This window comes from Terrapene carolina, unplaced genomic scaffold, assembly GCF_002925995.2.
Source record: "Terrapene carolina triunguis isolate 2854851 unplaced genomic scaffold, T_m_triunguis-2.0 Scaffold112, whole genome shotgun sequence".
NCBI lineage: Eukaryota > Metazoa > Chordata > Testudines > Emydidae > Terrapene > Terrapene triunguis.
This window is the reverse complement of record NW_020664463.1, coordinates 9,300,094-9,326,823: the sequence shown is the minus strand read 5'-3', so window position 1 is coordinate 9,326,823 and position 26,730 is coordinate 9,300,094. Positions and strand designations below refer to the sequence as shown.

Here is a 26,730-nt window from a genome sequence, read left to right as displayed (position 1 = left end):
GAAGGCAACTGTAGCTTTGACTGGCATATGATGGAATTCAATATGGGCATATCCAACACCGAAAGCCTTCAAATGTCTCAGAAGTCCTCTGTCGTCTACGCATTTGGAAAGTAAAACAAAATAACGTTATGAACTGGGTTAAAAAAACTGCAACTTTACAAAAGAATGCTATGTTTATTTTCAAATGCTGTAAAAAGCCTCATATAAATCTTTTATAATGCTTCTATGTAACTTTCCCCACCACAACTAATGCAACAGTCCAGGAAAAAAAAATATAGCAGTTGCCATTTAGACTCTGAGAATGAGCTTTTGTAATATGAACAACATTAAAAGGACAAGGTACAGTATGTTACAATGCTTGTAATTATCCCACACTGTATGCAATGACTTAGGTTTTTAATAATTGACCTATAAAAATAAAATTTACCTAACTCGTCAGCAAGGCAAATTAACAGTGCAAATGCAGTCTCAACAATATTCAATTCTGAATGCTGGCAACATTACTTTGTATTTTTAACCCCTTCTCACACACACAAAATAATCCCCCTGACCATCATTTACTGCCTGTACCTTGGTTCATTAACCCATGCTGATTCGAGATGGACCTAAGTCCAAAAATTCAGCTGTATTTCAATCCAAACTTCCTCCTCAATTTGTGGGTAGTCAGATACAGGATTTTGGTTCAGGCTCATCTCTATGCAACTGATGATTTAGCAGTTTCTCCTGCTGGAATAGGTTAACTTCCCAGAAAAATTTTTTTATGAATTATATACCCCATTCCACATTTAACAGAAGTTAACAAATCATAGGCATGGAAATCAAAACTTCACATGGTTGTAATCATCAAGCCATTTCAGGATCTTTGGTACTCTGAGAATAAGAAAGAAAATGGCACAATGACAAACACTGTCAAAAGAAAAAATTAACAAGCAAAAAGATATGTTGCACTTCCTTGTTTTTGGAAAGCCAATGTAGATAAACCTTCTGTTGTCTTTAGATCATTACAGTGTCACAGTTTTGCCTTTAAAAAGAATTCCCACTACCGTTCTAAAAGCAGTACTCTAATATTTTCTTTAATTTGACTTGCTGATTAGATTATTTTATGAAAAAATGGCATTATTTTAAAGAAATTCAACTATCACGATAAGGGAGATTATTATGCTAAATATACTGCAGTAAGTCTCCCTAACAGTGTAACTCCTATGTGAGCATTCATTTGATTAACCATCGGCAGTTTTATATGCAAATTATTTTTAGTGTTATGACTAGATTTTCCCCTGGTGATAAACCAATCAATATGTACAGACAAGTCAGTGTAGTAGGTAGCTTTAAGTTAAATGTATATACTTCTCCTCTCCCCCCACACACAAACCACCAGTTTTTCTGAGTGTTTGCTATTTCCATGAAATCTTCTTAATAAATTACCTTCATGTATCTTGCAAAGTTCAATCACATAGGGCACATTTTTGATAAAGAATGGCTACTTACTCTATATTAACTGTGGTTCTTCAAGATGTGTGGCTCACATGGATTCCACTTCTGGGGTGCATGCACCTAATAAGTGTGAGATTAGATTCTTTTGAAGAGCAGCGTCTGTTGAGGCCCCATCTGCGTCCTGGATGTTCTGAGGGCATAAGGGCCAGAGCAGGCCCAAACATCCCTCAGGGAAGGTGGTCAGGCTGTAGAACACATCTCAAAGAACCACAGGTACTGTAAGGCAAGTAACCTTGTTTACGTAATTGTCCACATATGTGCCACTTCTGGTGCCTCACAAGCAGTGACCTCACTGTCCAGAGGTCTACTTGCAGTCTGTTTAAACAATGGTTGCAGGACAGCTCTGCCAAAGTGGACATCAGATCTGGAGCTCTCTACTAAGGATTAGTACTGAATGAAAATGGTAGCTGCCCTACATAGCTCAAAAAAAGGGAATGCCACTTAGAGGAGCTGCAGATGCTGCTGGGGCATGATGGAATGGGCCCTGATCTGCAGAGGTGGAGCTACAGAAGTTGATTAATAAGGTTAAGTATAGGGTGGAACCTGTCCTCTAGTTGGTATGCTCTCACTGCTGAGCAAGAGGAGGAGTATCTTTCTTCCATAGGTGGAGCTACCCTTTCAGGTGTTCTCGGGATTTCTGAAATATCTGTACCAAGGCGAGGGGCTTCTTCGAGGAAAAGAGCAATGTTGTCTCTGGTTGTTTGATGACTGTTAAATTACTCTGTGCATGGGTGCATGTACACCAGGAGAGGAATCCATGTGGACAATCACTCGAAGGAGACCTTTACAAATATGGTTGATGGTTTTTATACCGTATATCTAAAACCCACCAGGTCAGCAGTAAAATAATGGTGCTGCAACATTAGCCCATGTTGCTTTTTAAAATGATATGTTTTTCTCCTGGGTGGATTAGATGGCTTACAGTACAAACAAAGCCACAGTACACAGAGGCATAATTAACCTTTATACACACATAGGCAGTGCAGTTGCAAAGGGATGTATGACCCTTTTATTCCAGTACCTTTGTATAATAAAGTTAACAAAAATATTCAAATATTAAAAAAAAAAAAAAAAAAAAAAAAAAAAGCCAGCTGGCACTGCCAACTAATTTCTGTAGTAGTCTTAGAAATCCTAATCCTGTAGAATTTCCTTGTGAAGTCGATGCGCACCAGAGTCACTGTATTGATATCTACGCCAAGCAGGCCTGGTGATGCAGCTACCTGAGGTTTGTTTTTTGTTTTGTTTTGTTTTGAATTTTATGGGGTTTTGTTTTGTTTCACAACTTCCCAGCTTTCATGTAGGAAGGGATAGAGCCACGCTGTGTAAGCCCTTCAAACCTCTTGTAGGTATAATTGAGGAAAACCCAGTCTTTGGATTTGTAGTCAGGTTCTGTGGTATTTGGCACTGGAATGTAGAAGTCAAAAAGAAAGAATTAAAAAAAAAATTAGTATTGCTGGTAAGAGAAGTCACCACACAATGTCAGGCAAACAATCCTGAAGTTGGTTCTTTCTAGCATTATAAAGACTGCAGGTGAAATCCTGGTCCTAGCAAAGTCAATGGAAGTTTTGCCATTAACTTCAAAAGGGCCAGGATATCACCCGGCATCTTTGAGGAAGGAACGGCCTTTATATTGCCTGCCACAGTAAGATCCTGATCCCCAACTGTCACCACAATTAAAAAAACAACTTTTAGGAACTGACACACACATACACACACACACACACACACACACACACACACACACACACACACACACACACACACAACAACAACACACACACGGTATCCCACCAAAAACAGTAGCAAAAAATCAGACCTTTCCCAACAGGACTGTACCACTCTATACTTATACTCTTTTTGAATTTCTTCACTAATTAGTGCTTTTGTGACATTTGTAGAGCATTTAGGAGAACTAACATTTTACTTTATGAACATCTAATATTATTCCAGTGCTGAACACAGAACTGTTCTTGTAAAATAATTATTCAGATTAATGTTCCTATAGTTCTAAGCCAAAATGTTCAGACTTGGTGCTGAAAGTTAAGTTCTCAAGTTCATATTTAGGCATCTAAAGAATAAGCAACATTTTCTGTGATACTGTGTATCATAAATGCCTATTAAAGTCAATGGGAGTAATAGAGCCTCAGAATTTATGAAAAGAAATCCATGTAATTTAATTAGCTCCCTAAATATAGAGTTAGGTACCTAACTTCAGGCATCCAGGTTTGAAAATTCTGGAATTAAAGAGGAAAACCAACTTGCCATTCTATAGGAGCCATTTCAGAGTTACAGAAAAAAAACAATTAAGATTTTGGGTGAGTGGGATGAGCTAGAAGAATAGTAAAGACTGTTTGACGCCAACATACTTAAGCATGCGTCTCACTCAACACACATAAATAGTATCATTGAAGCCAGTGGGAGCTGAGGGAACCCATCACCTTGCAGATTCAGGCCTTATACATTTAAGTATCTCCCGCTAAATGCTGAATTGGCACTTTTGAAAAAGTGCCTATATGACTTAAGTGACTTAGGAGCCTAATTCTCATTGTAAGTGTTTAACCTTAGTACTGCTGCTTGTCAATCATTTAGATGCTTTTGAAATTTTGCCCACAAAGAATATAACATTTGCATCTGGCTTAAATTTCAATGTTACCAAACATCTGAAACCAATTAGTGCAATACATTTTACCAAAAATGTGGCAATATTGTCTATATGGTGAAATCCTGTAACTGCTTACCATTAAGGCAACACACACACACACACACCTCTCACCCTTTTCCTCCTAGATTAAATCAATATTAAAAGCTATATTTTCACACACCCCGAGAAAGAGGATTAAGGAAGGGGTAGCTCACAGATTTTTTTTTTATTTATTTAAATGCAATTCACTAACAAAGTTCCCAGATAATCCAAATACAGTGCAGGTTTGAAGTAGCTGGATCAAGCTCCTGGAAAAATGAATATAATGGAAATAAAATGTATGGTTATATTTTGGGATGTGTTAGATAAGACTGCAATTTACAAGGTCTCACCTGGCTGTAAAATATCAGATTCAGGAAATTCATCGAAATTGGAAGTGTCATCAATACTTTTGATTTCTATAGGGATTGCAGCTGGCCTCTCCCTACACACACAAAAAAGAACTGAATAGTCAGAAAAGCTTCATTACTTTTAATTTTGCTACAGGATGACAATATCCCCCTTGTAAACACGAAGGGCAAGATTCTCAGCTGGTGTACAATGTTATACCTCCACTGACTTCAACTGAGCTAAGTGAGCTGCAGGATTGGGTGGGGTGACCATCAAGGAGAAATATGGGCTTTTACACATAAAGGTACAATATTTATAAAACACAGGTTTACCCTGCATCCTTAAAGGATGGTAGCAGCAGCAGCAGTCTCTACTGGCCACATTTTGAGTGCCACTGAAGTCAGTTTTAAAAGAGATGCCCTTGTGTTTCACTCATAGTTGCAGCCTTTTCTCCTTTTCATTCTCTTTCTCTTTGTGATTTCGGTGTATGATTTTTTTGTTTGCTATTTTTATTTGCTGGATTTTTTTCATTTTCTTTTTCCCCCCTCCTCAAATGACCTGGTCAGAAGGCTACATGCGGGTGACCACTGACTGCTCTCTGGGGATGGGCCACGTGTATTTTCAAAGCCATGAGCTATACTGTCAGCCTGTTACAGTATGGGTAGCTGTGGGAGCAGGGGGAGAGGTAGCTGGCTTCTAAGGTCTGGCCCACTGCAGCCATGGGAGCAAACATGCTGGGGGTAGGTGAGTGCAAATCAGGAATCACTCTGATTTCCCTGCCACCACTGCTTTCTGTCCTGCATCACTGCAAACTAGTCTGGATTCTCTCTAGTTTGGGGAATGCTGCATAAAAAACGGATCAGCTCTATGCATGTCAGTTCCCTCCTCTGAGAACAAGGCTGGAATTGCTTGTTTTTCCAATACAGTAACTCCTCACTTAACGTTGTCCCAGTTAACGTTGTTACATTGCTGATCAATTAGGGAACAAGCTTGTTTAAAGTTGTGTAATGCTCCCTTATAACGTTGTTTGGCAGTTGCCTGCTTTGTCCACTGCTTGCAGGATTCTCTGGAAGAGCAGGCCCTCCTCGTGGGGATTAGAACCAGGGGGAGCCGGCAGCCCCCCCCCAATCAACTCCCCTAAATTCCCCATAAGGTATGTGGCTCAGCATCTGCCCAGCAGCAGTTCAGATGGCCTTCCCCCCACTGCCGTGCTGCTCCTGACCTGCCCTCTGCCTTGGAGCTGCTCCTGGGAGCTTCCTGCTTGCTTGGGGAGAGGGAGAGAGGAGAGGGGTGCTGATGTCAGGATGTCCCCCTGTTCCTGCCCCGCCCCTCCACAAAGTGGAGGAGGGGACAGTCACAGGGCTCGGGGACAGAAGGGGGCGGGGAGAGTTTGCAGGAAGCTGTTGCTTCGTGTCTGAACTGGCTGAACAGCTTAAAAGGGCAACATACTTGAAGTGGCGTCAGCGTACTTAAAGGGGCAATGCACATCTCTCTCTCTCTCTCTCTCATGCACGCACCCCCCAGCACTTTGGAAAGTCAGCACCTGTGCAGCCATGCATGTGCTGTCAGGAGGAGGGAGTGGTGCGCTCCAGCTGGATAGCGTGGGTTCATCATCATGTTCAGTTTTTGCAGGGAAGTGTTTGCAGCTACTGCCCTGCATCTATTGTGTTTCCTCCCTCCTGCCCTCAGTCCATGCTGCCTCGTAGAGTGTGAGGCTACATTAACAACAGCCTATTAACCCTTGAGGGCTCAGCTGAGTGCTTGTTCATCATTTAGCAGAAAGGCATTCCCTGGGAAATATCCCACCCTCTTACTCCACCACCTCAACCAAGCTTCACAATCATTCATTGCTGTGTACAATATTAAACTGTTTGTTTAAAATTATTTAAAACTTATACTGTATATGTATATAATGTCTTGTCTGGCAAAAAAAAATTCCCTGGAACCTAACCCCCCCATTTACATTAATTCTTATGGGGAAATGGGATTTGCTTAACATCATTTCGCATAAAATCGCATTTTTCAGGAACATAACTACAACGTTAAGTGAGGAGTTACTGTAGTTACACTTTAAAATAAAAAGCTAATTAAGATAAGTTATTCCTGCCTTTGCAGCATATGAAATTATTGCTACCAAGATTTCCATCCAATATACAAAGCACATCTATATACCTGATATGTCCCCAGTCAACTTCTTCAAAAAATGGATGATCCTTTATTTCCTCTACTCCATTACTACCAATTCTATTTTCCGAATCAATACAAAATCTGAAGGGGGGGAAGAAAGAATGTTACAATCAATGCAGAAACGAGCATATAAAATAAATCATTGTACAGTCCTGTAGCAGAAATTTTATAAAATCTATGAAATTGTTTTATCTTTGGATTGTTCAGCATCCCATTACACCTAGAAAAATCACAGAAATAAAATGTTGTCAGTCATATTATAAAAGGCACAATGCTACAATGGTAATATATCATATTTCCCTTTCAGCTCCAGGCTTTTGTGAACAAGTTGCTGCCAGAGCTGGTTATTATTCCAAACCAGTAACAGGAAGACATTTCGTTTCTTGGAATTTCCAGTTTCTCCACATGGTCTGGCCCAAGAGAGATATCTTGATTTTAAAGCATCCATTTCTGCTAAGTACTCTCTCTTTTTAACCAACCTCCAAAACCTTCTTATCCTCCCACATTAAACAGCAGCACGTTCCACCAGACAAGTCAGTGCTGTGCTGTGATTCAGCCTTCTGGAACTGGTAGTTTAGCCACCAGACAATTGGAGAAGCAAGTGCCTTGTCAAGCATCCATAATGGAGAAAACAACAAGGCCCTTTCAAACAAAGAGCCCGGTCCTTTTAGGTGCTGAGCCACCGATTGATCTAATGGGAGTTGAGTCCACTCAGCAATTTGCAGATTGGGCCTTCAGTTTGCTGCATGACAGTGTGCTGCCCTCCCATAAACTCCTTTGCTGACGGACATGCTGCTTTTGTATAAACTAATGTTGCTTCTGAAAGTTGATTTGTTTAACTAGATTCCACTTCTGCTTTCAAGTAGTCATCTGTTCCGCACTGAAAGCGGTAGACAATTTGTGCTCAGCAGCAACTGTTGTCCAGCAGATGGAAGATTCTCTCCATTATTTCAGGCAACAGAGTGACAAGAGTGTATGTTTGGCAGTGGCTAACATACTCAAAGCAATTCATTTATAAGAATCAATATGGGTAACTGGCTATACCTAAATGATCACAACATCCAGATTCATAAAACATTTTACCTGCCAAACCTTCATAGAAACAAAACCTCCTTCTTGCCAGCACAAAGCAAGTTCTGACAGGCATTTCAGTAATGTGACAAGTCATTCAGGTTATAAAGTGACTAAGCTATACTCCCACAAGAGTAATATTCTTATCTTACATCTGAATGGCACTTGTTGAGATGTGAAATTATTTCCTAACTTTGAAAATATCAAAGTACCCTTCCACCAAAAAATAAAAAGCCAAAGAAAAATTATTTCTAAACTAATCCTTGAAATCAAATCCCTACAGGTCAATCAATATTAGGTAAGGAATAACCACCATCACCAAGAAATGGCTTTTGGAAAATGTGATTTTATCCATACAGCCCAACAATCTCTATATTGGGGTTTTCAGGACAAATTACTTAGTGACCTCTGAGTGCGGCCACCAACTCTTGCTGGTGGCCACTCTCACACTTTTTCCTAAAATACTTTAATTAGCTTTAGGAAAAACAAATAAATATGCACATATACACATCCAAATTATTGTAATTTATTTATTGCTAGCTAGTAAGTCAGTTGTGAAAAGTGATATTAACAAACATACAAGTATCATTTACTCAGCCCCAGCAAATGTGGGGGCAAATTAAGCCCTGGATGGGGGAGGAGGGGGTCAGGGAAAGCAGGGGGGGCCATGGGCAACTGGAATGAGTGTGGCTGGGTGAGGCAGCTGGGGGCCGGAGCCTGACACTGAGGGGAGGGGGCCTGGGAACAGCCCAAAGCTGCGAGGACAGAGCCTAGGGTCCGCCACCATGCATCCAGAGCTCAGGGCTGGAGCCCGAAGCCCCACGGCCAGAAGGTGGGGAACTCACCAAGTGACTGCTCCTCCAGCGTTGTGCCCCAGGTGCCTCCAGAGGGGGACAGGATCCAACTCCTGCTGGAGGCCCCAGCAACCAACACTAAGGCAGTGCATCCAGGAGCAATGGGGAGTGGAGGGAAGGAGGCACTGCTTTGCCCCTCTTATTCCCCATCACAGCCCAGAAGGCTGTGGTTGCAAGAAAAGCCCATGGTGGCCACATGCAACCACAGTGGCTGCATTTGAGAAGCGCTGATTAAGTCAAACTCCATTATATCTGCTGCGTTGTTTTGTTGGCTCTGAATTGATGTGCTTTACGTGCTGGATGCTGTTCAGTTTTTCCAGTTCCCCAATGGATAACTGAAAATTTGATTTTTAAAACATTCTTTTTCCTTCAGATCTGTTCTGTCTCTATTGCTGGAGACAGACACACCAAGAGATCTGCAGTTGCATTATTCCGATTCCCTCACGCAAAGCATTCAGATGAGAATTTGGAACAAATTTTTGTGAGGTGCAACTGAAAAACTGAAATATTTACCAAGAATGGATGAAGTGGATAGGAGAAAGGGCAAAGTGGGAGAGGTACCTGGCTGGGGTCCTTCAACTTCTCTTTCAACCTAAAACTTTCTCTGTGTTTAAAATTAAAAGATGCTTTGATTTTCCACTTGATTGAATAATTTCTCCCAGATAACTGTGGACCATTATTAATAATTTTTATGGTGCTTGTCACAAAAGACTGCTTCTAAAGTTATATCTTTTGAAAAGTAGCTGTAATAAAGACTAATGCAGCCTATGCAGTCCATGCATCTAATGCTTTACAAGACCAAGTATTACACAGAAAATCTATTATCACTGTTCTTTTCCTGCATCTTCATGATCCTCCCTTTATTCCTCCCCTCTCCCCATCTCTTATATTCTTTCAGGGCCCAGTCATGCAGTCCTAATACAGACAAAACTTCCATTGAATGGGGGTTCTGTCAGCCTCAGCACAGCAGGATCAGGTCTTTAATACATATAAATTATTGTAATTCAGGACTTCCCTCCTTAGGGTCTACTCTTGCTCCCATCAACTTCAGTGGAAGCTTTTCATTAACTTCAGCGGTAGCAGAATCTGGCCCAGCGAGCTGAACTTTCCATCCCTGTAAGCCTGGCCTCCGGAAATGGTTATATGGGGAGAAGGAGATGAGTTCAGCACCTTTCCACCCTGCAGAAATGAGTTTCTCCACACACTGGAAAATGAACGTAATGGAAGAGGATCATGTCTATGGGTCTGAATGGCCACAAAAGTTTTAGTTACTAACCTTAGAATTAAGTCCTTTGCTTTCTCTGAAATGGGCACCTCTGGAGGAAATACCAACGTTTCTTTCCAGTTCATAACTTTCCTATACGTTTCTTGTGGCGTTTCAGAGCAGAAAGGTGGATACCCTATATAAATGGAAAAAAGCTTAATGAGCTTTTCCAACATTAGAAAAAAGTGTACCTAGGCCCAGTCTGACATAAAACAAAGCCACTTTGCTACCTCTCCCTCAAAAATTTCTGCATGGCAACGTCAACTAAAAAAATTCTCTCCTTGAAAACTACAAAATACCTTTGGAATTGTAAAATTAAAGGTTAAGGGGACTGAATCTGTAACAATTTTTAACAGTGAGGGTGATCAACCACTGGACCAAACTACTAAGGAAAGTGGTGCATTCTCCATCTCCTAATGTCTTCAAATTAAGAGTGGATGCCCTTCTGGAAGATCTACTTAGTTGAGGACAAACTGTTGGGCTCAGTAAAAAAAGTTACTAGATGAAATTCTATGCCCTGTGTTATACAGCAGGTCAGACTCAGTCATCTAATGGTCCCTTCTGACCCTAAAATCTATCTTGGGGTTGGTAATGATAACATACCTATTAGCATTTCATACATAATCACTCCCAAAGACCACCAGTCACACAACTTGTTGTACCCAGTCTGCATGAATACTTCTGGAGCAATATAATCTGGGGTCCCAACAGTAGAGTATGCCTGGGGAAAAAAAATAAAAAGAAGTAGGGGTTGGGTGGGCTCTTTATATGGATTATACGCTCACCATTTTAAAGTTCTGTGGGAAAAAAACCAAAAACTTACTGGAATTAATAGACAGAGTACTGATATTTAGTGGGAAAAGGATAAGTAATTTGATAAGTCAGAATACATAAAACCCAAGAGACTGTTCATTTAGATACACAAGCACAGAACCAAAAATAACTTTGAAATTAGACTGCCACCTCCCACCCCTAAGTGTGAAGAGACCATAGTACATACAGACTGAAATATCAATGATTTCTTAGATCACATTTCTTTATACATTTTAGCCTACCAATTAGTAATTAGTAAATTATGAAAGTAGTCGGAAAAAGTGTACATTCAACATCTGACTCTCCTGAAACACTAAAACTGTTCTGTATATGAGCGTATCTGCACTGCAGAATTAACTCAGGCTCTTATTTTGGTGTTTCCCCTAACGTGGCTTCCATTCACACACAAAAAAGTAAGATGTGCTTTGTACCTGGGCTCACTGGCCTATCCTGGGGTACAGGTTAAAGCTAGAGCTGGTCAGGAATTTCCTGACAGATGGAAATTTTGAACGTCCTCATCTCTACATAAAGCCCAAATGCTAATTACACTCAGGCTGGTAACCTGCCTACTTTGCAGTGAGGATGCAGGCTCACTCAACTGCTGATAGTTCTCCAATGCCTTTCCACAGATCCCTCTCCGTGCCCAGAAAGATAGACAAGTTCTCCTATAATTCACTAGGAAACAATCACAGAGCGTCTCATTTTACTGCAGTGCAAAGAACCATGGGATGAGACCTCAGAAGTCTAGTGCTTCACACAAGCGAGTGCAGTGCCAGTGTTGACTCAGTCTAGTGGACATACTCAAGTATGGCTTTACGGTTTGGCTGCTCACACCCGAACTAGACTCACCCAGGGGCTCACACCCAACTGCCAATCCCCCAAGTTAACCGTGCAGTGAAGACACAACCGATAAAATTATAAAACACACAAGTAAATAGGTGTTTTGAAAACCCAATGTTTCAGATTTTTTAAAGCAGCTCAACCTCTAAGATAAATTTTATCAAGTCAAGAAATGCCAAAGTTAAGGATCAGAAAGCAATGTTTGCTTGGCTGTACTGCACACATACAATGTTTATTATTTTTTCTATTTATAAATATTTATTAATATTTTCAAATAGAGCAAAGACATACTTGTGTTATTATTTTATGAGTTTAATATATGACATTTTGTGATTTACAAAGCATACAATCAATTATATGAACTCAGTTGTACAATGTGGTTGAGTTACCTTTGCTGTTGGACTGTTTTTGAATGTCCTCACTTAGGCACTGATCATGCAAACACTTGCTGTTAGCATTAATTCAGTGTATGATGATAGCACTTAGAAAACCCAACTGAGAGAGGGGCCCCACTGTGCAAGGTAATATACAAACATATGTAAGAGGCAATCCCTGCTCTGAAGAGTTTCCAGTCTAAATGACAAGACAAACGAAAGGTGGGAGGGGAAACAAAAGCACAAAGTAGTGAATTTGACTTGACAGCAGGTCCAGTGGCAGAGCCAGGAATAGGTGCTCAAAGTGGCAAATCTGTATAAGTTTCCATGGCTCCATGCTATGAACATTTATACCAACTGAAGGTCTGCCCTCAGGTCTTGTGACTGAATTTGGTGCCTTAACCACTAAACCACACTGCCTCTTGACTACAGTGGAACTACTCACACAACGTTAAGTACATTCATGTTTGGGTGATCTGGGCCTTTGAGATATTAAGGCAGCAACTTGAACATTAATGCAGATTTTTTAAATTTGTCTCATGTTTGTCTTTACAAAGAGGTATGTGCAGACAACTTTATTTCTACAAAATTTAACTAGGTTCCACTGTGAAGTGACTCACCAGCTGTCGTCTGTTCTTCTTCCACGTTTCTGCTTTTCTCTTTGAGTTCATATTCTGAAATGCTTATTTACAAAATAGAATTATTAGACATTAAAAGATTTGTGAAAGAGTACAAGAAAAAAAAATCAGCCTGATTGATAATATGTCGTTTTTACAAAATAATCTTTTTGTACCTTTAAAATGCTTTATTACAGATTTTTATTTTTTTGGTAGAACTGGAGAGGGAAAAGGGAGGTAATGTCAAACAATCCTAAACTGCCAGGATGGGGAATGTTTAAAGTGCAACAGCAACAATAATGATATTTGATACAAGGATCCAAGGATTTCTTAATGTTTTACAAACACTAACTGAAGCTCAACACCTTTATGATGGGCCTGGTAATGTATATACACTGATTACTCCTTCCACCAATAAAATACAGGCACCTCTGACCATGGCAGCCATTGCAGAGCAAAGCTGGAAGTCAAGAACCAGGAATCCGAATTAAACCACAGGGGGAATTTAGATCAGTAGCATGTAATTAGTTACCTACCATTGAAATGTGACCAGAGCAAATAGGATGACACCCTTACCATTATGAAAAAAGTTTCATGAGATCATTACTGATTTCAGCTAGAATGTCCTCATCAGCTAGAAGAATATTTCCAGCAGCACAGGGTCCTCTAACATTATGGGGAATGGGTTCAATTCAGACTCAGAGAAAAGTGCCACCTACACAATCACCGGGCTGGTCTACACTGCGGCGGGGGGGATCGATCCAAGATACGCAACTTCAGCTACGCGAATAGCATAGCTGAAGTCGAAGTATCTTGGATCGAATTACCTGGGGTCCAGACGGCGCGGGATCGATGGCCGCGGCTCCCCCGTCGACTGCGCTACCGCCGCTCGCTCTGGTGGAGTTCCGGAGTCGACGGTGAGCGCGTTCGGGGATCGATATATCGCGTCTTAACGAGACGCGATATATTGATCCTGGATAAATTGATTGCTACCCGCCGATACGGCGGGTAGTGAAGACGTACTCACCAACACCATCTCCTTCCTCTAATTCCTAGCTATTCTGTGTACTGTTCTCCCGTTCAAAAAAAACAACTCAACCCAACCCAACCCAGTCTTGTTTATTCTGTGAAACCTAACAGGCTTACAATTACAGTGTGGAATGGCTGCAGTCTAAAGCCGTTTAACACTTTAACTAGAACACCTTTATACTTACAAAAGTCACTTGGTGGATTGTGTGTAAGGTTCCTGTAGAATTCAGTTCGATGAGCTTTCTTTAAACCAGTGCATAGTCCAAAATCAGATAGCTTCACATGACCCTACAGAATCAGAGAAGATAAAAACATTGTGGGGAAAGTTGAGTGTTAGAGGGAGCAACACGTTTTAATAACATTACCTGCTCGCTTCAGAAATGCATGAACTGCAGATTTGTGCAGGATTATTTATCTAGAGGACATTATAGTGGCTGAATCTTTATACATCAAGAAAGAATGATTTGTAATGAATGAACTATGCTTAATTATTCCAAAGAATTTAGGAGTTTTGTTTGTTTATTTGATGCCTGGGGTTAGAGGGGAAAAGAATGGAAAAGTACAACAGTGTTTACTTATGAAGTCTCAATTAGAATGAAATATACTTAAACAATTTTGATAGTGTGTTTTAATCCAGTTTTATAGCTGGATTTAGAAAGATTTGAGGTGGTCAACTGACTCACTTAAGGTAACAGACTAGTTTAGTTTCCTGGCTCTCAAAATTTTGCTCTAACCAGTAAATCTCCCTTCTGATCAGTTAACAGAGAAAAAGCCAAATGAAATAATTGCATCAAAAGTTACAATGATCATTTAAAAGAAAAACTGAACATTTATGTAGAATTGTCAGTATATTTTGTACTTCATGCTTTTCTTAAAGTAACAGACTGCAACAACAATTAATGTATGTGAATGTGGTTTTAGCCCGAGGCTACAGTCTGCAAGTACATTGGACACTGTGGATGGGTCTTTTCTAGCATCTAAGAAGATCCCCATTGTTAACACTTTCAGTAAAGTAAAACAATTTAGTGCTACTTTTGCTATGCTAATTGTATAGATGTTCTACAAGATAAAATATGGGAGGCAGATTCTGACTTCATTCCCTCCAGTTTAAACACTAGTGTAATGCTAATGGCTTCAATGGAGTTATTTCTGATTAACACTAGTGTAAGGGAGATTGGCATCAGACAGTAGAAGTTTAAACTTAAATAGTTTACAAACAAGTTACATGCCTTGGCATCCAGCAAGAGGTTATCTGGTTTAATATCTCTATGGATGAATCCCAGCTGATGAATGGCATCTATAGCCAGCACAGTTTCAGAAATGTAAAATTGCGTTTCCTCTTCTGTTAAAGTGTCTTTCTTCATAAGTAAGGTCATCATATCACCTACCCACAGAGAAAAACACATTAGAAAGACCAGTGCATTTTAATTACCAAGGATAACTCTACTGGAAATAGCGGTAGATTCCATTAGAATCCTACAATTGGCTTCTGCATGTTTCAACTGCAAGGCCAATACTCCAAGGAACTGCTAGCCCAATAGACCCATTGTTACTCTGCTTCAAAGCCTGTTTGGCAAATTGGACCTAGCAGGAACCAGCTGAAAATTATTAACTGGATTTTTAAGTAGGGTACTCAGTGAAGTGGAGTCAGTTGAATTACGTATCTCCTAACATATACCACACAGTAATTGTTTTCAGTAATAGCCACTTTCACAGTTATTGGCATCAGTAGAGAACAGCAGAACATCTGATTACAGGAATTATTTAATCCAAAACCACAACTATTATTACAGATGTTTTAAAGGCTCAAAAAAAAAAAAAAAATGCAGGAATGTGGATATCACTGATACTGGAATTTAACATAGCATAAAAATCCCACTAGCATCAAGTATTTAAGATTGCTTTTGTCATCAACTACATAAAAAAAGGGAATAAATACTTTAATCACTGAGCCACTGAACTCATTGGTTTGCTTTTTACCTCCAGGTAGGAACTCCATGATCAGGTAAAGATTCCTTTTATCTTGAAAACTATAAAACATTTTCACCACCCAAGCACCATCCGCTTCGACCAATATATCTCTTTCTGCTCTGATATGGGCCACCTACATGCACAGATAATAAACAAATTGTCATTAATATCAAGGACAATTATTACTTTAATATTAAATTGTATTTCTAGTTACTGTACCAATCACTGTATTGTTCATGATCTCCGATGAAGAAACTGTTTATAATCCTGTGTCAGGGTGCTGGGCAACAGCAGCTGAGCCAACACTCTGGTCACTGTAACTAATTAATTACTCTAGAGTAGACCTCATTAAGAAGAGCTGTGCCTAACTGATGGGCTGAGGAGAACTAAGAGGCTAATTAGCCCATCAGGCAGATGATACAACAGGCACAGGAAGGAAGGAAGGGAGGGGAAGCAGAAAACGGGAGAGAGATCTCAAGATCTCCCCTGCTTCCAGAGCTGAGGGCTCCCTAGGACAGTAAGCATAAGGCTGTACAGCATATAAGAGTGGTGGAAACACTGTGGTAAATAAACTGCATGGAGTGTTTTACCAGTAAAAGGTCTCCGAGCAGTTTGTGGGCTTGAACAGAGGCAGGAACAAGCCGGCCCTGGTACACATCTCCACACAGAATCCCTGTGAAGCCAACTGTGGGAGAATAACTCTGCCTCCAAAAAATCATAACTGCTGTGTAAACTCCTGATTTAAGAGACCATCTCAAAACATTCCCAAATGTAGAGTGCTGTTTGTAAAGGGTGTTTCTATTTGATGCATAATATTCAGTAGTTGAACAGAGCTTGTGGAAAAATGGAATTTCTTTGGATGTTTCATTGAAACTGGCTATTGGATTTTTTTATTTCAAGAAAGCCTTTTTTTTAACATATTAAAGTATAAAACCATGTCAAGGTCGGGTCTGTAATGTAACTTTCCCAATTGTGAATTCATAGATATCTACAAATGTCTGGAATGTAATTTGAAAGTCAATGTGAAAGCCCGGTACAAGTATTAGGTAAAGTGTAGGATCTTGTCTTAAATCATGAAACAGAGGTAAAGTGATGGGTGGAGTATTATTATTGACAATAATTATCAGACCTCTCATTTATGTATCCCAAGTGAGCTGATAACTGGTTTGTATAATAGGTTCCTTATAGCATGGCTGAGGATGAATCATCTCTAATAAGAATGGGTTGGTTGCTAAATTAACCATATCTGTAGAAATGAGAGATACATTGGTACTGCCAATTTCAGCAGTTTTTACTTCAGAGCCTGTTTGTCTGGCAGAAGATATAGGTAAAATACACGTGCCTGAGCTGCAGTGAAATATCCCAAATGATATTCCGTTGGTTGAATACAACTTACTAGCAAAACTTTTGAAAAATATTAATCAACTGTTCACAAAATGCACTGAGAAATATCCTAGGCTTTGGAACTCTTATCTGGAAACAGTCTACAGAGTAGTACAGGTGGAAAAGGAACTTGACGTACTATTTTTGTCTGCAGCACTGTCAGTTGGGTGAACTGTGGCACTGTAAAGGGGGAGCATTTCAGCGGAGAAGAGGCTTGGTGCAGAAAGACTATATGGTATGAGGTAACTCAGCGAGGTTCACTAGGACTTAAGGATAATGCAGCTAAGCGCTGTATCCCACTGTGCGTTTCCTAATTCTTAAAGGAATTGAAATATGAAGAGCTGAACAACAATCCCTGACAGCTGAAGGTTTTTCATGCATCAGATACAAGAAATTATTAAATAGAAGGAAATCATCTTACATGTTTCCAGCTTTCAGAGCTATTTTCACCAAGCAATAGAGACCTGAACTTTAATACAATTTTTTTTACACCCCTCCTCCCACTCAACTCTACTGGCCAGAAATATTTCTGTGACGACAGTAGACTTCACATTCCTCATTCTGTCACCTCCCCACAGCAGCCTACTTGCTTCAAGTTATTTATCTACCCCTAGTTACGCTATCCCATATTACTACCTTGAAAAAGATTTCTTTCCTCACTCCCTCCTTTTCAGAATGAGGATATTGCATACAATTAAACTTAGTTTAAAAACAAATCATGATGATCTCTCCCAGTGTCAACTGTAGATTTTATTGCATTTATCTTCAATGCGTTGTTCCTACAGAACACATTTGGCAGTGGAACATTCAGCAAATGTATGCTCCCTGTGGGTATGTTTATACTGTTGCTGTGGGTGTAATTTCTGGCTAGGACAGATGTACCTGCACCTGCTTTGATAGAGCTAACACTAAAAACTGCAGTGTTGTTGCATCTACACAGGCAGTGGCACAGGCTAGCCGCTTGAGTGTATAACCCAGGAGATAGGGTGGGACTGTACTTTGGCTACTAGTCTGTGCCACCACCCGTGCTGCCATAGCCATTTTTAGCACATTAGCTCAGCCAGAGCTAGCGTGGGTATATCTACCTGAGCCGGAAGTTACACTTCTTGCTGCAGTGTAGACATAACAATTATGTTTAATGCCACAGGTTATGTTTCAGTCATGTACCTATTCAATGGAACATCTATTTAAAACAAACAATGGGATGGACAAAACATTTGACCAGCAGAAGGTCTAACAACCATATCTCAATTTTTAATTTGGGCCAAGAAATTTTTTTCAAGAAGCCTCTTGCATATAGAGTACTGACAGAATGCCCTGTACTTAAGCCCCTTCTTTTTCAGTTTAAACTAGGGCTGTCAAGTGATTAAAAAAATTAATCGTGATTAATCGCATGATTAATCATGCTGTTAAACAATAATCGAATTATTTACATATTTTTGGATGCTTTCTACATTTTCAAATATATTGATTTCAATTACAACACAGAATACAAAGTGTACAGTGCTCACTTTTCTTTATTTTTGATTACAAATATTTGTACTGTAAAAAATAATATTTTTCAATTCACCTAATACAAATATTGTAGTGAAATCTCTTTATCATGAAAATTCAACTTACAAATGTAGAATTATGTACAAAAAATAACTGCATTCAAAAATAAAACAATGCAAAACTTTAGAGCCTACAAGTCCATTCAGTTCTACTTCTTGTTCAGCCAATCACTCAAACAAGTTTGTTTACATTTGCAGGAGATAATCCTATCCTCTTCTTGTTTACAATGTCACCTGAAAGTGAGAACAGGCATTTACATGGCATTGTTCTAGCCAGTGTTGCAAGATATTTACATGCCAGATGTGCTAAAGATTCTTATGTCCCTTCATGCGTCAACCACCATTCCAGAGGACATGCGTCCATGCTGACGATGGATTCCGCTCGATAACGATCCAAAGCAGTGCAGATCGATGCATGTTCATTTTCATCATCTGAGTCAGATGCCACCAACTGAAGGTTGATTTTCTTTTTTGGTGGTTCAGGTACTGTAGTTTCTGCATTGGAGTGTTGCTCTTTTAAGACTTCTGAAAGCATGCTCCACACCTCGTCCCTCTCAGATTTTGGAAGGCACTTCAGATTCTTAAACCTTGGGTTGAGTGCTGTAGCTATCTTTAAAAATCTGATATCGGAACCTGCTCTATGTTTTGTCAAATCTGCAGCGAAAGTGTTCTTAAATCAAACAACATATGCTGGGTCGTCGTCAGAGACTACCATAACACAAAATAGATGTCAGAATGCGGGTAAAACCGTGGAGCAGGAGACATACAATTCTCCTCCAAGGAGTTCAGTCACAAATTTAATTAATGCATTTTTTTTTAAACAAGCATCATCAGCATGGAAACACATCCTCTGGAATGGTGGTCCAAGCATGAAGAGGCATATGAATGTTTAGCATATCTGGCATGTATATACCTCGCAATGCCGGCTACAAAAGTGCCATGAAAACGCCTTTTTTCACTTTCAGGGGAGATTGTAAATAAGAAGCAGGGCAGCATTATCTCCCGTAAATGTAAACAAACTTGTTTCTCTTAGCGATTGGCTGAAAGTAGTAGTCTGAGTGGACTTGTAGGCTCTAAAGGTTGCATTGTTTTGTTATGGAATGCAGTTATGTAACAAACAAACAAAATCTACATTTGTAAGTTGCATGTTCACGATAAAGAGATTGCACTATAGTACTTGTATGAGGTGAATTGAAATATACTATTCCTTTTGTTTGTCATTTTTACAGTGCAAATATTTGTAATCAAAAGTAATATAAAGTGAGCACTGTACACTTCGTATTCTGTGTTATAACTGAAATCAATACATTTGAAAATGTAGAAAAACATCCAAAAATATTTACTAAATTTCAATTGGTATTCTATTGTTTAACAGTGCAATTAAAACAGTGATTAAATCGCATTTAATTTTTTTTAATCGTGATTAATTTTTTTTAAGTTTTAAATAAGTAGGAGAAAAGGATGAAGTTGAGTGTATGCGTTGCAAATGGTGTGGCCCAATTATTAAAATGTAAATATTTATAGGCTAATAGTTCTAAGTCTACAACAGTAAACTGTTTATTCAAATAAAGTTTTATCTGGGGATTAGAGATATATTGTATTCTTAAACTCAGAGGTGGCATTGTGTTTTGAGTTCTGTTTTAGTTCTGCAGCAAACCACATTGATATACGGAATTCAAAGCATTAATCGACTGAATACTTTTTTCTCCTGTCTTTCCGTCCACCAAAATAAACCCGATATTTACCCAGAAAAATTATTAATACTTTTTTGCACTGATTTTCACCTGTTTTTGTTGTTGTGGTAATAAACACTGATAAATTCCCAGGAAAAATTAAATAAAATAAAAACTGAAAATGAAAGGCCCTATTGTACTATAAAATCTGAAGAAAAAGGGCATTGTCCCTGCCCCCAGGAGCTTATAAATACAACACTTTTCAAAATGCCATTATACTACCTTATTTTCTAACCTTTATTATTATTTGTATTACCATAGTGCCTAGGAGCACTAATCATGGACTAGGAGCCCACTATGGTAGGTGCAGAACAAACACAGGACAAACTAATGGTCCCTGTCCCAACGAATTTATAATCTCAGTAATTTCCTAGTATAAGCAACAGAAACACAAAAAGTATTTACTATAAACCTAGGAGCATTCCATTCCACAAACCTGCTCTTTTTCCAGCATATCAGCTTTTCTCAATATCTTCATTGCATAAATATGACCCGTATCTTTCTTCTGGACGAGGCGTACCTAAAATTAAATAGAAAACCATCATTCTAATATACCTCACAAAATTGTTAACTGTAATATCTTGGAGGATTGAAAATTGTTGGCACTTAAAAGATGCATTTGATTTTAAAATCAGGAAGACGGAAGAAAGAAAAACATGACATCTAGACTGATTCTTGCCTGCATATTTATACCTGCCTCTGGAAATTTCCACCACATGCGTCTGACGAAGTGGGTATTCACCCACGAAAGCTTTTGCTCCAATACTTCTATTAGTCTATAAGGTGCCACAGGACTCTTTGTCGCTTTTTCCAGATCCAGACTAACGCGGCTACCCCTCTGATACTAAACATGACATAATCCATATTATACATTTTTACACCAAATCAGAAGTTGTCTTTTTAACTTTAGTGATCAATAGATTTTAGATCTCTCTTTGGGATGATCAGTATTTTGACAAATTCAGTCAAATCAAATATCACGTTCTTTAGATCAAGAATGCTAATTTGTACAGTAAAACCTTAAGGGCTTGTCTACACTTGCAAATTTTCTGAAATAGCTATTCTAGAATAACTCCCTATGTGGACACTCTTATTCCAGAATAAATATAACTTTTTCTGATTTAGCTTAACCCACTTCCAAGCAAAGAGGACACATACTTCCCCAAACGCTCCTCTTCCTATAACTTTCAGCGATTCAAAGTCATCTAAGCCAAGCCTAGTCCTCTTCAGTCGCAGGAATTCTGTTTCTTTGCGTGCATGCTGTGACCGACGTAGTTTTTTCTAAGGAAACATATCACGTGATAATTACAAAGTTTATTATAAGTTAAGTAACATACATAACTGAAAATATTTTGAATATATAAAACTATATTTTAGAAAAAGAAAGTTTTAGACCATAGGAAATGTAATTCTCCATCAGATCTCTGGTCTATCTAGTCCAATATTCTGTTTCTCACGACTTGCATCAGATGCTTCAGAGAAAGGTGCAAGAAACCCCACAAAAAGGAGGTGTGAATATTCTGTCCCACCTAGGAAGAACTCATCCTAGTAATTAGAGATTGGCTTCCACAAAAAAAAAATTGCTTCAGTTCTCCATGTTTAGGATAATAACATTGGTATTTTATGAACAAGTATAGAGATGGTGGGGAATTTTTCAATGAAATTTTTTTTGGTCAGAAAGTACTGATTCATCAAAACCAATACTTTTTGCAGGAAAAAGTCTGTTAAAATGGTTTTGGTTTTGTTTTTTACTTGAAAATTTTTAGTTTCATCATCTTAAAAATGGAAAATCCTGGTTTTCCTGTTCAAAATGATTTTTTTCTGATTTGCAATACAAACTAGTTATACTAAAAAAAATTAAATAGTTGAAATTGAAACAAAACGTTTTGAAATAAATGAAACATATTTCAATTGACCCAAAACAAATTTTTTTTTTTTGATTTTCAGTTTACAAAAATATTTGAGATTTCAACTTTTCATCCGGATTCAGGACAGAAAATGTTTTCAAAATCTTCCACAGGACAGGAAAACAGATTCTTGCCCAGCTCTTACTGCACCTGTACTCCAGTCCCAGTTGTGTGTTTTTTGTGCTACTTGCGTAAAGAGAGACAGTTAAAAAAAAAAATTTACACAGATAAGTCTGAGGGGAAGTTTAGTTACTGGTTTCCACTATACATGAGAGAGAGGAAAGAGACTTTGCTTAAAGTACATACCACTGTGCAATGACCTAAATAAACCCAATTACAACTCTTGAGGTTGGGTGTGAGTAGGAGGACAGATACCAACTGATGGCATTTCAAAGTATTTTTTCCAGTGAGTCTTCAAAACTTGACCATTCACACACAAGAGGTTGGAATCCGCTACAGATGCCACTGGGTAAAATCCACTGGCCCAGAAGACAATTCTACTTTGGGGGCTGGACAGGTGGGAAAGGTCAAGAAAAGCAAAAGCACAGGTTCCATGACTTGGACAGGGGGAGAAAAGGCAAAAGGCAGCCATGGGTAGCCTGCTGGGCAGCAGAGTTCAATATTTACCATCTACACCAAAATCTATTTGTATTAGGCAGGCAACAGGATGGTCATTGCAAGTCCCAATATATTTTAATATATGAAAGTGTCAAAGGGCTTCATTCTGAGAAATGCTGAGCACCTCACCTTCCAGTGATGTTAACAGGAGTTTTAAAGACGCTGAGCCCCATCAGGGTCAGGCAATGAAGTCATACATTTTTATACTATATTTTTATTATCATTTAAAGCCACAAGATGGCATTATATGCTCACTTGCTCTCTACTCTCTCTAAAGAGAGATGTTATGTTAAATGCACCGTTACAAGAACTGTTTGAGATAGATTTTATTGTATTCTTATTGCATCACGTAAAGTGCAATACAAGAAACAATGATGCGAATGACCACAGCATGGCAATTTAATGGAGGAAATGTTGAAAGATCCAGTGGGTGTGATTTTTTTCTCACTTACATTGCTGTGAAGCAGGGTTAACTCCTTTACTGCTATAAAGCTGGTGCAAGGGAAGGAAAAGCTAGGCCTAGTGTTTTAAAAAACAAAGGTTTGGTTCAGTTAAAATATAAAGCCACTGTGGCAAATTCAGCCCTCGGGTGAGTACGTGCAACTCCCATTGACTTCAGTGGAACTAGGCACATGCTTGATGTTGGGTACATAGTTAAACACCTTGCTGAATCAGGGCCCATAACCTAGATCCTCTCTTCTGTGTATTTTGTCTTCTGCCTGTATCATCCAAGTGTTTCTGGCCCTTTTTTCTTTCCTTCCCAACTCCTAACTGAATTTCAAACAGATTTGTACTCCAAAAAACAAGTGTTATGTTACATTCTTCTTGGGTGCCTCTATCATATTGGATCATAAATACTGAACAGGGGTGTGAGCAACTTTTTTTTATTAAAAAAATGTAAAGCTTATTAATGGCTAAACACTAAAATATGCTGTTTGTTTAAGCAAAACTTATATAATAAAAAAAATCTCCATATCATGTTAGATAATAAGACTGTTAACAGTCAACCATATACTCATCGAATACCAGCTTTGAACAGTATCCATGAAAGATAAGGCCTTCAAATGTATTTCAATTGATATTACCTCTTCATCTGCCAGACCTTCTTCTTCCATGGCCACTTCTAGCTTTTTCTGCCTGCACAGGTAGACATACAAGTACACATTAAAAAAAAAAAAAAATAATAATAATACATCAGACAGTACAAAAATTCCTTTACTTCACAGATCTCCCCTCTTTATCCTTGATACAAACTGGAGAATGGAAGTGTAATATCAAAAATTTGCAATTTTAGAGTGCTCAACGAACCCATTTCTTGGAAAAGATATCCTGTATAAAAACAAGGGATTTGCACTATTGTTTTAAAGCGAACACCATGTACCTATGTCTGTCAGCTCTCTAGTCACAGAGCTCCCATTGACTACAGTGGAAGTTCCACACAAAGGCATACATGACGATTTGCCCCAGTCAGCGTATGTTAGTTATTATATTTTGACAGCACCAGATGTATACATAGCATTTCACATAAAAGATGACAAAGTCTTTGCCCCAAAGAGCCATCTAAGGCCCCAATCCTGCAAACACTTACGAACATACTCACTTGTGCCTTTATTCACATGTGACCAGACCTGTTGATGTCAATGGGTCACATGGGTAAGTTTATATATGTGCGTAGTGTTTGCAGGATTGGTATCTAAAGGTCCAAATCCTAGATACATGGGAATAAAGGGATGAGGGTGAAAGTATGAGCCTTTTGAAGTGAATGGGACAATACATGTGAGTAAAGATTCTGAACAATGAGTGCTAGCATGTTAAGTTCTAGGGTTTCATTTTGAGCCCTTCTCTAGTTAAAAATCAAGACTTTTTCCCATTTTGAGAAATATAGTAGAATCTCCTACATAGGACTCCCCAGTGGACAATCTATCCTCCCAACTGGGAGTATATAACCTCAATAAAAAAATATCTGTTACCATAGAAACAAATATTTTATTATAATGAATACTATGTTTCAATAAATGAAGACTTGGTATTTTGACACTTTAATCAGTAGCTTTACATTGTGATGTAGCTGGAAACTAGGGATGGATGATATGGAGGTTAAAATGAAGTTGGTTGGGTGTATACTAGTGCTTCTGCAATTAGTACCACTAACACTAGTGCAACAGTGAGAGATTTTAACAAATGTTAGCCCAAACAAGGCCTTAGTGCTGAGATAGATATACACCCTCAAAAGAATGTACCCTCAAATGGTTAATAAATTTGGTTAGAAATCAATACAACTTTCTAAGAAAAACATTGTGCAGGGACTAAAATGACTTTAAAGCACACACTTGGTCTGTAGAAACACCACACAAGGCCAGTATAAATAAAAAGTTAAAGGTGTGAAAGAACCCAGCCACAGTACCTGGTTTCTCTCTCTTCATGCTGTAAAATTAGGTTGCTGTAGAAGTTCTCCAGTGTAAGTTTGGCCACAGTCACTCTCTCCCGGGTGTGGTTGCTCATGGGAAAGGATGTTGTAGTCCCTGCAGTCATTGCCATAGTAACATGTACTGAAACAGAGCACAAAGTTACTCAAAGAAACTTTTTATTCATTTATAAGAAAATGAGAGGCAATGTGAAATTCATGGGGAAGACACCTCCCTTATACGTAAACAAATCCAAAAACTTCATATTGTAAAGTTAGAGAGACTTAGTAGGGGAGGATATGCTACCCACTCACCAAAAAATAACAGAAACCATTCTACTGGCAAAACAAGGAGTGAATCATAGCAGAGAACCATGCTGGCTGCAGGCAACTAACCCTCATGTACTTGTCCATGCATTAATAGATTTACCACTGGCTGACTAGAGTCCTGCCCAAAACAAATATATAAAAATAAAATAAGTCAAGAGGAGAGATGCCATCCATGTACCTCTCTAAATGTAATATGTATGGATGGCACAAGAAAGCTTTAAGATTGAAGAAATGCAAAGCCTTGCCAAAAAGAAATGGTGAAAATGACAAATGAGCAGACACCTAGAAAGATAAGATAAGCTAGGCGTCAAAATTTGATTGCCAACTATCTTACTTTTAAAACCCATTTAATAGAACTGAGTATTGACACTTGGATAATACAGAATCTAGAAATCATCCCCTCAAAAAGGCAACTTCCTTAGTTTATGGAGAGATTTTTCTTACTATAAAAATAATAAAAAATGGATCATGAAACTCCCCTTGCTGCAAATGATCAGACTCTGAGGGAGTTTTCAATCACAAGGCAAATACCTTTCCAGGTCATCTCCTTCAGGCCCATTAACATGTCATATTGACAAGTTGGTAAAGAAGAACTGTTTAGGACATTCAGAAAGGTGTTTTCAGGGGAAGTTCCTCACTTGTGGAAATCACTGCAAGGGGGTGTTTAGGCCTTTTCAGGCTGTGAGAGAATCCTCCTAGACCAGCACACAGTCATTCCAGGTTTGCGTCTTAAATACGTGCAGGACAGGGGATGTGGTCACTGAGGGGTAGGACATGGTTGCTAGGAAGCAGTCTGGGGGCTGGTTAAAAAGACCAAAATCCCACCCCATTCTGCCGACTGGTTTTAGGGCTGGCGTTCCATGAGCTGGAACTCCCCACAGCGGAGGTGAGCAAAGCCAGCTCAGCTCTCTCAGGCTCTCTCAGATCCAGGGGAGCAGGGCTGTTAGGAAGTGTTCTTTTCTCCTAGCAGTCATGTTCTAGTCCTCCTGGGCTGGGTAAAAGCATGCTGGGAAATAAAGCAGTGTATAAGCTCTGCCATTCCCCAAAAGAGAGAGAGAGAGAGAGAGACCTGGGAGGAAGCATTCTGTGCTGATGGCTACTTCCTGAAAAGCTACTTTCTTGTTTGTTTGTTTGTATAATCCTTTTGCTTCAAAAAGGGATTTTGAGTCAGCCTCCTCTGACAAATACCCGAATCAATGACTGATCTTTGGATATATATTGTAATGCTCTTTTTTTTTTTTTTTTTTTTTTTTTTTT

At 39.0% G+C, this 26,730-nt stretch overlaps 1 protein-coding gene across 1 annotated transcript in view; it reads right to left on the bottom strand.

Annotated features, from left to right (window-relative positions):
* Window positions 1–1,272: 1,272 nt before the first annotated feature.
* The window catches only part of STK38L (serine/threonine kinase 38 like), a 58,559-nt gene continuing 33,101 nt past the window's right edge, over window positions 1,273–26,730 (bottom strand). Inside the window, exons 2-14 of the mRNA XM_026652306.2 lie at window positions 25,144–25,288; window positions 23,825–23,876; window positions 21,373–21,495; window positions 20,651–20,734; window positions 15,555–15,678; window positions 14,804–14,958; window positions 13,760–13,862; window positions 12,549–12,610; window positions 10,505–10,622; window positions 9,914–10,037; window positions 6,698–6,793; window positions 4,528–4,619; window positions 1,273–2,898 (exon numbers count right to left, since the gene is read on the bottom strand). Of these exons, the coding sequence (XP_026508091.1) occupies window positions 2,771–2,898; window positions 4,528–4,619; window positions 6,698–6,793; window positions 9,914–10,037; window positions 10,505–10,622; window positions 12,549–12,610; window positions 13,760–13,862; window positions 14,804–14,958; window positions 15,555–15,678; window positions 20,651–20,734; window positions 21,373–21,495; window positions 23,825–23,876; window positions 25,144–25,288 (1,406 nt within the window). The 3' untranslated portion in view covers window positions 1,273–2,770. The remainder of the gene's footprint in view (window positions 2,899–4,527; window positions 4,620–6,697; window positions 6,794–9,913; window positions 10,038–10,504; window positions 10,623–12,548; window positions 12,611–13,759; window positions 13,863–14,803; window positions 14,959–15,554; window positions 15,679–20,650; window positions 20,735–21,372; window positions 21,496–23,824; window positions 23,877–25,143; window positions 25,289–26,730) is intronic.